At 41.0% G+C, this 12,662-nt stretch overlaps 2 protein-coding genes across 2 annotated transcripts in view; both read right to left on the bottom strand.

Moving 5' to 3' along the window:
• Positions 1-5,566, bottom strand: part of LOC111671405 (vasoactive intestinal polypeptide receptor 2-like) — a 24,460-nt gene extending 18,894 nt beyond the window's left edge. The window contains exon 1 of the mRNA XM_023428491.2: positions 5,102-5,566. Coding sequence (XP_023284259.1) covers positions 5,102-5,158 — 57 coding nt within the window. The 5' untranslated portion in view covers positions 5,159-5,566. The remainder of the gene's footprint in view (positions 1-5,101) is intronic.
• Positions 5,567-7,883: 2,317 nt separating this feature from the next.
• Positions 7,884-12,662, bottom strand: part of LOC111671408 (disco-interacting protein 2 homolog C-like) — a 45,490-nt gene continuing 40,711 nt past the window's right edge. Inside the window, exons 31-34 of the mRNA XM_087179904.1 lie at positions 12,339-12,413; positions 11,766-11,940; positions 11,523-11,646; positions 7,884-11,258 (exon numbers count right to left, since the gene is read on the bottom strand). Of these exons, the coding sequence (XP_087036030.1) occupies positions 11,006-11,258; positions 11,523-11,646; positions 11,766-11,940; positions 12,339-12,413 (627 nt within the window). The 3' untranslated portion in view covers positions 7,884-11,005. The remainder of the gene's footprint in view (positions 11,259-11,522; positions 11,647-11,765; positions 11,941-12,338; positions 12,414-12,662) is intronic.

Raw genomic sequence — 12,662 nt, 5'->3', positions numbered from 1 at the left:
ACAGCTTTTTCTACGTTAAATATAAAACCTTATAAAAAACATGTTTCCAGACTCAAGGTGAAGAAATACAAAAGAAAAATCCGCTGAATCTGTTTTCGGCAGCCGGATGCGGGCCAGATCTGAGCCGAGTCTGCCGACACTGGGCCTCAACCTGCTCGACCCCGCTTGAGAAAAAAGAAAAATGAAGAAGAAAAAGACGCCGCTGATGAAGCAGATATTTCTAGTTGTGCTGCGGCTCGTTAGCAGCGACGGCTACCACCTCCTCTACCGCTGATAAAACCATAACGTTTCCCACCGTTGGGCCGGCGTTGGTGCGTGCGTGTGCCCTGGTACAGCTGACGGTAACCATGGACACACACTCAAACAGAGCGTACACAAAGGGGCCGCGTGAAACAACCTGCACAAAGAGGAACACACACTCAAACAGAACCAGATCCATGTGTCAACTTGACTTCATTGATATACTGAGAGTGTGTGTGTGTGTGTGCTGGGAGGTCTGTTTACACTGAGATATACTGCCGCTCTCAGCAGCGTTTCAGACCTGTCAGTGTGTTTATACCCCTCTCACTCTCTCTCTCACACACACACACACACACACACACACACACACACACACACACACACACACACACACACTTCCTGCTGAGACTCGTCCCGACACTGATCCGTCGTTTTCAGCCAAACAGTCAAACATCACTTCACCTCTGTCTTCGAGCGACCCGGGACACGAGAGACTAAACATCACCTTCACACCTGAGGACACTCGACACCTGACCGACACCTCGGCCTAAATGTTATTCATACTGTCAACAAATGCAACAACAAAACCAAAACCAAACATCATCCGTCTCCTAATCCTTCAAACCGGAGCTCATTAGTTTCACCTGGAGACTTAAAAAACGTCTCACGTATAAATAGTTTCATTTCTAAACAGCTTCTGGTATTTAAACTGGAACTTTTGGAGCATTTGTCGGGGACTATTTTCAGCAGCGGATTAATCCACATTTGGTGCTCTAGTGAGTGAAAATAAACCAGTGTGTGTGTGTGTGTTCATGTTCACCAGTGTGACTCACTGATGTGTTTTTAATAGTTTCTGGAAACAGCGCAGCGACTCAGAAGAGGAAGCTGAATCAGGTTTTTATCAGGTTCCGTTATTTCCTGGTTTCATGGGAATCGTTGAATATAAGAAATAAAAAATAGAATAAAATCAAAGCTTCAGTATCTTTTACAGCTGAAACCTGTAATAACTGAATATTGAAGGAAGCTGAAACAAGCTGTTAGGACGAGTGTGTTTAGTCTGGTTTGCTGGTTTTATTTGTTTTATATGTCTTATTATTTTTATTGGACTAATTATTATTTTATTTAATCACTTTTATTCCACTTTTTAATCATTTTTATTTACGTATCTTTTTTACTGATCGGCTGTTGTTCTTAATTATTTTATTTTCCTTACGTATCATATCATTCGTGTCTAATGTTTTATCTTTACACTGTAAAAATAATAATTATAATAATTATAATAATAATATTGTCATCATATCTGTGTTTGGTCTCCACCACGTTCACCTGCTGCTCAGACTGCCTGCCTGTCTGTCTGTCTGTCTGTCTGCCTGCCTGTCTGTCTGTGGGTCATTGACCTCGTGATTTAATTAGCAACAAAATAAATTGATTAACAGATTGTTTGAATCGATTTTTATCACTTCAAACCCTGAGTGGAAATGTGGTGCATTCAGGTGTCGGCGCAAAACACCGACATCTGAAGCAGACAACAAATCATTTAAACAATTTAATCTGCTTCTTTCTTTATAAAACATTTAAAAAGTGACGTTTTATTTATAAGAAATATGAGACATTTGGTCCCAGTCTCGGTGTTTGGCTCCATCGCTCTTTGCTTTTTGCTGCAGGAGCCGTTTCCTGAACATCTGATGAACATTTCCTCCTGCTGCGGTTTGAGAGAAACTTTAAATATAAACTCTCCGTGTTTGGTTTTCTTCCAACTTTAATGAAGTCGGCTGCTGACATTTGGCTGAGCTGATGATAAATGTGAATTCTCATCTCACAGCAAACAGTTTGTCTCCGTTTGACATCGAAGAATAACTTTTAATTTCCTCTGTCAGGTCGTTAAACTTCGGTAACTGTGACGTCGTCTCCAGCTGTTCCTCCAGGGGGCGCTGCCGCCCTCACTGAGAAACTTCGCCCTCTGATTTCGCCTCACGTCTTTCCTGTTTCCATTTTCTGCTTCTCAAAACAAAGAACTAAAAACAGAAAGCAGCAAAGGGCAAAGGATAAACCGTTTGACCCGATTTAATCCACGACCGTCGAACAAACAGCGTAATCTCCGTCGTCTAATGAGCCACAACACACACACACACACATATACACACAGAAACACACAGATCCATTACCAGGCAGAGGATCAAATGTTCTCAGATAAACTAAACAAAAGAAAGAGCAGTTTGTAATCCTGGACCTGGTCTGACCCCGACTCCAGAAGCCACCGACGACAGAACTACAGTTTGTCTCAGTCTCTGGAACACAATCTGTCTTTAGCAGCATGAGCCACAAATCCTCAGCAAAACAAGAAAAGTTTGGTGAAAAGATTAAATTATATAAAAATATATAATAAGAAATTTAAATATTAATAATGTTTTTGAATGTTTTTGAAAATAAATTCTCTTTAAAAACTTTTAAAAAATGTTGAAAAACTTCAGCCAATGAGAGGAAGGTTTGTGTTGTTGCCGGCCAGACGCCACGCGGCCTGATTCAACCCTGAATGTCAGTAAAATAAAAAAGCTCTGAGAAATCATAAAGGAAATAGTTTGAATCGTCTTTAGATTTTTCATCTTAATTGGAAGAAACTAAAATTTTAAATCTGAAATTGTCGCACAGCAGCTTTTTTTTGCACATTAAAATTCAGATTTTAATTTTACGGTCTTTATTCCCCTTAAATCCCTCCTCCCTCCTATTTCCCATGATTCCACCCTCTTTACTATTTATTTTACTCACAAATTGTGGCGTTTTAAAACAAACTTCACGTCAGTTTCACAGGAAAACGCAGCTGTGATGAGGAGAAATCTGCAGCTTCACGAACAATCATTACTGAGGATCTCGTTGAGGCATGAACTGATTCCATCACACACGGCAAACATTGATTTTGTGGTTTTTTGCAGGTCAAAGGACGTCCGAGTTAAAACTGGGTTAAAGAAAAAAAAAAGAAAAATAAAGAAAGCAAAAAGTAGAAGTGTGTGTTTAAATATCTGGGTCACATTTCACAGCAGCTCAGTGATTAGACGTCAACGTGCAGACGCTCTGTGGAAACCTGCTGAAACAATCATTAACCCTCAGAGCTTTAGTGCGGATGTTATCTGTGCAGGAATCATCTCAGACAGAGCTGCAGCCAGCGGGAGATAACTGAGTAATAGTTTCAGTAATCATGTTTAAAAGCAAAAATAATCAATATTTGCAGCTTCCAGATTCTCAGGTCTCAGAGGATTTGATGCATTTGTTTGTTGTGCATCACAGTGAACTCATTACTTCTGGGTTTCTGGACAACACGAGGCGTTTAAAGACGTCACTTTGTGAGTTTCTCGCAGGTATTTTACACAATGTTCTGACTTTTTTTTATCCGATTGATCGAGGAAAAATAAACGGCAGATTTATTTAGTGTCTTGAGTTGAACCTTGACGTCACTTAGATCAGTGTTTAATCAGGAATCCTTTCAGACCAGAGCATGAAGAGAGCATTCGAACGCCACACATGAAGAGCACATCTGGCCAGAGGTGACATTCAAAACCAAGGACTTCACCTCTGGTGGCAAAAAACAGCTTCTTCCAACTCTGTGTTCGTTTTAATCATCACACAAACTCACTGAAGCGTCGTCATGGCAACAGAGTTTCCGTGTCACATACATCTGTAGCTGAAAACATCTGTTTCAATATTCTCATGCTTTTCTGCTTTTCAATCAATCAATGATCTTTTGAGTTTGTGTTTATAAGAATTTCAAGTAAAACCTCACACACACACACACACACGCACGCAGCACACACGCACGCACACACACACAGCAGGACTCTGCTCTCCAGTCGGATCAATAGAGGAAGCAGAAGTCATTGACCTTTAGTGTAAGTTCTGTACATGTACACACACACTGAAGTTTGACATCAACTGTAACAAACACACACACACACACACACACACACACACACACACACACACACACAAACAGCTGACACACTTATTTTTTCACTGTGAAATCACTGTGAGAAAATGTGTGTTTGTGGAAACGGGAGGAAACTGAAACTATCTTCTATAAAAATATAAGTTTTTCCAACTCAAACTTTTCATTATAAATAAAGATTTGGCGCCAAACTTACGGCTGATAAAGCACATTACTTGTCTCGGACATGAACAGCTGTGGACAGTCACTTCTCTCAGGCTGCATCAGGGACTTCTCCTCTGAGGAAAATCTTCACTGAGACACTTTAGTGCATTTTTGCAGCGCTGACGTCACCGGGACTCAGACTGGAGTAAATCATCCACTTCACTTCTCTTGGCTGTTGCATCCAAAAACCCACTTTAGCTGCTTCTCCGCGGGATGATAATAACTTATATAAACTGAGTGATGGTCCAGGCTGCAGCGGCTAAATATAGAGCCCGGCCTGATGTGTGAATATTAAAAATTTAACCAGCAGCAGGAGCGAGAAAGGGAATCTATAATTCATATTTTCACACAGTTGGACAATTAAGAACAAGCAGCAGATGAATGTAAGAGAAGCTCATCTCAGGTGGAAGTTCAGACTCCTGAAGAAATAGAATTTAAAGAGGCAGAAATATAAATGTCCCAGGAGGAATATTGACAAACAGAAACATAAATCCTGCAGGATATAGTTCCTATAAACTCACTGTGTGACTGTGTTTGGAATATTGAAGCCAAACTCATTTAGTGCCGCAGGAGATAAAACACGCGGAGTAATACTGAAGGAATGTAACAGGAACTGTTTCAAAGTCACTTTTAAAAACATATTTTACCGCCTTAATTTGGAAGATTATTCATCAGTAAAATGAAATGAACCCTGGCGGTTGTAATGAGTGAAGCACTGACCGTGTGGTGGAGGCTGAAGCCGAGCAGGAGCACAACGAGCCGGTGCGTAAAGGACATGGTGGCATCTCATCCAGCGGAGGGTTAAACCCACCTGAGCAGCAGCTCGCGGCTCATCTGGCTTTTCATCCTCAGCAGGAAACACGTGAGTTCAGAGTCTGTGGAGTTTGTGATGTTGGTGCGTAAAATAATGTGGCGCGCTTGTCAGCAGCTTTACGCACGGCTTCGCTCCTCGCGGCGTCTCCGTGAGTCAGACCTCACTCCGCTTCTCAAGCTGAGGGTTAAATGTCTAAAACCGCGGGTTTCCAACCGGCGCAGAGAAACAACAGAACCTGAACACACACCTGAAACAGACGGAACCGCGCGAGCTCACAGCGCGCTGAGTCACACCCAGGACCGGAGGCGTGCTTAGTTCAGCAGGCAGAGCCACACTGAGGCGGTGGTCCGGTTCGCTCCCTGTCAAACCAATGCGCGTGCCCGTCACACGTGTCCCTCAGGAGGTGGACACCCCGGACTGGTGCGCGCTCCCGCCACCAGGAGCTTCCTGGAATCCCGCTGCGGCGCGGAGCTGAAATGACAACAGCGACCTCTAGTGGCTGAAACCACGACGACTGCCTATAAAAACCTCTTAAAACTAACTTTAATAACCAGGGATGAAAAAACTTAAAATGGAAACACAACAAACGTTTTAAATTCAGTTTGTGTTTTCCTTATTTTATTTTGTATGTGAATGTAAAATAAAGATTAAAACAAGAAATGTAGATAATCATCCAAACAGAAAACATCTTTACGATCCAAATATACAAATGAATAAACAGTAAATATACAAACAGCCACTGACAGACACTCTCTCACTTCTGACCTTTAAAGCATCAGATTCACCTCCACTCACTTTAGTCAAACTAATATATTCAGACATATGCCTCATTTATTTACAGCCACTGACAGACACTCTCTCACTTCTGACCTTTAAAGCATCAGATTCACCTCCACTCACTTTAGTCAAACTAATATATTCAGACATATGCCTCATTTATTTATTTATTTATTCATGTGTGTAAACACGCCCAACAGGCAAGAACAAATATTTATAAATAAAAATAAAATAAATGTTGTTTTCTTTTCTCCCAGAAAAACAACTTCAGAGAAAAAAACCAGACTTGCCTTTCAGGGCTTCCGTAGTTCTGTAATTAGTTAGACAGGTAATAATTCTTCACACTCCTTCAGTCCCTGATCTCCACATCTGGAACAAGTTCATGAAATGATCACAAGCCAGTACGATGAAGAACATGAAGCCGCAGCTGAAAGTGTAAGTTGGATTTGAATGGTTCTGCTGGCGTGGCGCTGCAGAGAAGGTCAGGGGGTCACTTTGTTTGTGTCTAATTGTGTTTCTATTTACAGACTGAAATAAACCACCAACATCCACAGAGAGTTTAGTGGCTGGTGTTTGGAGAAGATGAAAGGATGCAGGATAAGAAAAAGAAGAATTGGAGGAAGAAGCTGAAACCATCGTCCGACCTCACAGATCATTCGGCTCCAGATCCGTAAATAACTGAGCTGAAAGCTTTTAGCCACGGATCAGACGGAGCAGAGGAGGTTCGTATTGTTGAGCGTTTAAAGACAGTTTTACAGTGTTTGTTTCAGTCTGTTTCTTTTACGAGCTGCGTTCCTCTGCTTTTCCTCGAACGTCCTGTGTTTACAGTTGAAGGGATCAGCTGAGAGGAAGAGCCAATCAAACTCTGACTCTGGGAAAACTGGGAGAAAGAGGAACATTCGATATTTTCACTGTTAAATATCGTCATTTTAATCAATTTGACATGAAAAAAGAAATTCTGACTCATTAAATGAAACAGTTTTTTCTTTGCTCACGTACATTTCTACTCGTTAGTTTATGGATTTGTACAGAAGACAAAAGATGACTTTTTTTTTTTTTTTTTTAAATCACTGACAACTGATTAAGAAAATCAGAAGTTACAATCTTTTCATCTTTTTCAACTTAAATGAAAAGTTTCATGTTTTCAGATCTCAGCCGCAGAAACAGCTTCTTATCCACCGAGACAGAAACTGATGAGGTTGATTATGTTTTTATAAAAGAGGAAGATTCTGAAAGAGAAGAAGAAAAATAAAGTAGGAACATAAAGATGGAATAAAGTAACTTTGTTTGTTTCTCTTAAACTTCGGAAACTTTCCCCAAGACAATAATGATTCTCTCTTGTGTAAAACTCATTTAATCGTGAATTCTTCTTCTTCTTCTTTACTTTAATGTGTTTTGTTGGTTTTATCTTTGAGGAAACCAACAAATCTGATCAAACCTTTTACTGAAACATGACGTGCAGGACTGAGCCGATGAGATTAAAAACCACCAGATTTTATTTAATCAATATAACATTTAATATCTCCGGTTTTATTAGATCATCGTGGGAAACTTTCCAAATCAATCAGCAGATCTTGTTTGTTTTCTATATAATTTTTTACATGTTTGTAATGAAACATCGATTTATCAGGTTTTTAACCTGAAACAAATTCTCCTGTCTGGTTATTTTATCCTTTAATTTCTCAATTGATACAGATACAAGTTTATATAGTGTGTTTCTTTGTATTGATCGATTTTCAATAAAAAAAATTTAATATATTGAAAGAATATTTTACACATTTCATCTTTTCCTTTGACTCGACAGTTCAGCTGTGACGACAAAAACTCCTGCAGCAGCACGAACCAATCATGTGATAATGATAATAAAATAAATAATAATAATAATAATAATAATAATAATGAGGACTAGTCTGAGTTTTAGCCAATCAAAGCACTTTATTGCACTGTATAGTGTGACGGTGAGCCAATAGCAGGCTCTTATAAAAGTGTCATTTAATCTTTTTATCATGTGTACAAAACAAGTCACACACACTTGTACCGTACAAAATCAACACTATTTACATACAATATACACACACACATACACACACACCTAACACACACGCACCCAAACACACACACACACACACACACACACACACCATGCAGTCTCTCTCCCATCCAGCCCTGAACACACAGACGAGTCCTCTGGGTTTCTGATGGGACCTCCTTCTTATCGAACGTCCTCCACCTCTCTCTCTCCCTCTCACACACACACACACACACACACACACACACACACACACACAGGGACTGAAACATGACCGCTACGCTGCTACCAACAAACCCAAACTGCTAAAATAGCCAAACAAGCGCTAGGTAACCTCTGATATGCATAAAGTTGTTTTTTTTCCTTCTGATAAAAAGACAAACGATGATAAAAGTGAAACAAAGAAGAAGAAGAAGAAGAAGAAGAAGAAGAAGAAGAAGAAGAAGAAGGATGAGGTGAAACTTTATCGACAGGATGTAAACAAACGACGCACTGCTCATGAATGAATAAAGTTTTTCTCCAGCAGCTGCAGAGTCAGTCAGTCTGACAGCTGTATTATTTCCCATAATTCACAGCTCAGGTGCTGATCTCTACAGCTGGTCTGGGGATAAACTGATTTCTTTAAAAACTTTAATATAGTTTCTTATTTATCTTAAATCTCATATATGATTCTCAGTTAGTGCACAAAGGCCCAGAGGACGTTCTTCACTGACGTCTCCACGGAAACATGAAGAAGACGCTTTTTGTTTTGTTTTGTTTTGGTGAGAAAAAGACTGAGATGTTTCAGTGTCAGAAAAAATATAAAAGTCCTTCCATATTCTTTACTTTCTTCCTTTATTTATCTGATCAAAAGAAAAGCGACGTGTTTGTGACTGAAGAAAATAAAAGGAATAATTAAGTTTAGTTGTAGTTCAGATCCAAAGTATCAACATGTGTTTTAGTTAAAAAGAAGAAACTCTGGTTTTTATATTAAATGACTCTATAAATCGTTAGTTATTAAAACTGTAGTTTATAAACTAAAAAACAATCTGATAATAAACAAATCTGGAGCTGATGATGAAGAAGATGATGAAGAGTCGCTACAGTGAAGAACGGCCTTATGGGTATTATTGCTACAATCAGAGCTTCTTTTTTTTTTCTTTCTCTCTCTCTGTAAACTTTCTCCAGATGTTTCTGCAGTTAACTCCACATCTGGACTGAGAGCGACTGCTTCTCTCGTCTCTGATTGGCTGCGTCAGAACGTGAAGCAGCTGCAGCGACGCTTCACTTCCGTCCGCGAGTCACATGACTGCGTCTCCCTTCAACTCCCTTTAAATACTAATAATATTCTGTCTTTCTCTTCTATATACACACAGTGCACTTTGCTTCTGAGACGCTTTGGACGTTTCAGGGCCTGAACTTCACACAGAAACTGACTGACGTGAAGGAGGAAGATTATTATTAATTATTGTTTTTGCTTTGAATTAATAAGATGTTTCACTTTTTTTTTACAGGCTCAAATCAATAAAGTTTTTAGCTTCAAAGTCTGTGGTTTAATATTTATAAACCTGCAAAAAAAAGAAATTCTACATGAGGAATTAAAAGTTTGTGAATGTGTAGAAAAGATTTGTTGACAGTGAAGTTACATTAAAACTTCAACAGGTGGAAACAGAGGAAATAAAAACAATAATAATAACAACATAATCCAAGATTTCGTGATTTGAAAATTTAAATTTAAAGGGATGAAACCAAAGTTTTTCATATTGTCAGGAGACTAGATAATAAATAAAAGAGTGACTATGAACGCCTGTTAAATAAACTGCATCAAGAAATTTTAAAATAAAGATATAATATAAATCTGCCTGTAAGATGTTACAGTCCATCGTTAGCTTGAAAATCAAAACTAAAATATATCATCTTGTCTACAACTTGAATTCCTCTTTATTTTTTATTTTTTTAACAGGTTTGTTTTAACCACAAGTTTAAAAAATATTTTTCCTTCATGGTTCAGAAAGAGTCAGATGATCACGAGCTTTTCAAAAACCAAACCAGATTTACAAGAAGCTGCTTCAAGACGGTTTTTGGAGGCACGAAGATCTTTAACTACAAACACAGACACTGGAAACAAATGTCCAGCTGTTGTTGTTGTTGTTGTTTTTATTTTTTTTGTTTTCAGTTTCGGTTCCTGGACCGGTCACATCTGGTTTCAGCGTTTTCTAGTCCCAATAAAATTTTTCTTATTTGTCTAAATGTTTAAAATCTCTTTGAAATCAGCGTCGAATTCACATTGAAACTAGATAAAATGTCCCTGTCACACATTAACACAGACAGATGGACACACACACACACACACACACACACACACACACACACACACGGTGCGGGTGGAGAGAGCTGCATACAGGGGCTACTATACCTCATTGTGTTTTAGGTACCTCTCCATATAGATTATTATGTCTATGTACAATATTTATATTTTTACAATAATCTGGCTGCCCCTGTTCTAATTGAAATAATACCACGAATCTGGGAGTTTCCGATTGGACCAGTAAAACATGACGTCAGATACAGTCTCTACTGTTTTTCTCTCTCTCTACCTCGACCTCCTACGACCTCTGAAAAACGGCGGGTGGTGTGACGCGCGGAGCTGCCGCCCCGCACACAGTGTTCCCCTAAGGCTTTCTACAGTGACGAGCTCCTGGTAACGGTCACGAGATTGAGCGGGGGTGTAAAAATGGTCATACCACCACTGAGCAATCAATCAATCAGTCAGTCAATCAATCAGTCAGTCAATCAATCAACCAACCGGCACAACAACGACTTTAAAAGAAAACGGACGACTTAAGACCACACACCATATGCAGGTTCAAAAATACAGTACATCTTGATTTTGGGAAATAAATGAACAACAACGGCGATATGCACGGCATACAAACGCATGCTCGCTCTCTCTCTCTCTCTCTCTCCTACACACACACACACACACACACACACACACACACACACGCACACACACACACTCAGGCTACATGTTGTAGGCCACGTAGATGGGGTCTAGCTGGTCTTGTAAGAAGCCGTCGCGGAGGTGCATGCGCTGTTTCTCGCCGCGCGAGTTGATGGGGATGACGCCGATGTCCGTCACCACGACCACGCCCACGATCAGGTAGTGCTCCTCCAGCACCGCCTTGGTCACCATGGGAACCAGGTCCAGGGCCTCCTGCTCGGAGCCCTCCAGCTCCACCACCACCACCAGCAGGTTGGTCCAGGGGAAGACGGCACTGAGGGGGAGAGACACACGTTTGACTCGTCAACAGGTCACGTGTCTGACCACCAGGGGGCGGCAACACTCCACAATGAGCTCAAACACACGACTGACTCCTTCACCAGCTCATCTCATGACTGAGGGTTTATCAGACAGCTGCAAACATCTGGACGCACCTGGATGTGAGTGTTGAGACTGAACCGGACACAAAGATGTGATGTCAAAGTAAAAGCAGGAGCTAACAGAGGCTCGTGAGCTCTGCAGAGTCCCGGACACCTACCACTCCATGATGCTCTTGTGTGCACGTATGACCGACGTCTCGATGTCAATGGGGTGGTACCTCATCCCCCGCAGCTCCATGGCCTCCTCCAGAGCGCCGACCACGAACAGAGCGTCGTGTCTCTCTGTGCAGAAGAACACAGAACCACAGTTGTTGTTGTTGCTGGAGCAGAAGAGAGAACGAGCTGAGGGAATGTGAGAGAGAGAGAGAGAGAGAGAGAGAGAGAGAGAGGGGAAAACGAACCTCCGTTGGCGTCGGTGAGCTCGGTGCGGCGGAGGAAGCCCAGGTAACCCGTCCTGGCCCAGACCGTCTGCGTGTCCCCGAAACTGAGTCTGGAGTTGAAGTGGTCGGACTGGAGAACCTCCTCGCCGTAACCGCTGTAGTAGCCGCTGCCGTTATGAGCGCTGTGCACCCAGATCTGCAGCAGGGAGACGAAGGGTTAAAACGTCTGAGTGAAAGACTCCACATGGATTTCATTTAGATCAACGTCAAGCAAGAGGAAGTGTTCATATAAACTGGAGGGAAATATATAAACGTAACGGAGACGGCAGCTCAATAAATGTATTTTTAGAGGAGAGGATGAAGGAAGCAGAAGAGGAGGAAACAACACGTTAAAGAATCAAAAAGAAAAGAGGGAAGCGAAGAGAAAGGAAGAAAAGCATAAGGAAAGAAGCAAAGGGAAATAAAAGAAAGAAAGGAAAGAAAATGCAACAAATAGGCACAAAAAGAAAAAGGGAAAAAAGAAAAATACAAAGGGAAAAAAGAAAGATAAGGAACAATTTATAAAGGGGAAAGAGAAAGTTCATGTGTGTCGACCTCTCCGAGGTGAGAGTCTCCCAGCGGTCCTTTGGTCTCTGGGTTGGCGATAATGATTCGAACTCCGGGCAGGATCTAAAAAAGAAACCCATGTACATACATGTTAAAAAAGAAAATCAGTCGCCATGGTTACGGCTTCATTCTGACTCACATCTTTGATTGCAGCATGTATACGACTCCAAAAATAGACGCAGCTGTTTACATTTAACAAATCACTTTAAATGAAAGCGTCAGCTCTCGGCTTCGTTTCTCCCAGGAGTCACAGTTTGTTAGTTTTAATAAGAGAAGTTAGAGACCCCCCCCCCCCCCCCCCCCCCCCCCCCC

The sequence above is a fragment of the Seriola lalandi genome, unplaced genomic scaffold (genome assembly GCF_002814215.2).
Source record: "Seriola lalandi dorsalis isolate HSWRI2012SDOR001 ecotype SW California unplaced genomic scaffold, Sedor1 jcf7180002054876, whole genome shotgun sequence".
NCBI lineage: Eukaryota > Metazoa > Chordata > Actinopteri > Carangiformes > Carangidae > Seriola > Seriola lalandi.
This window is presented reverse-complemented; position numbering and strand designations above follow the sequence as displayed.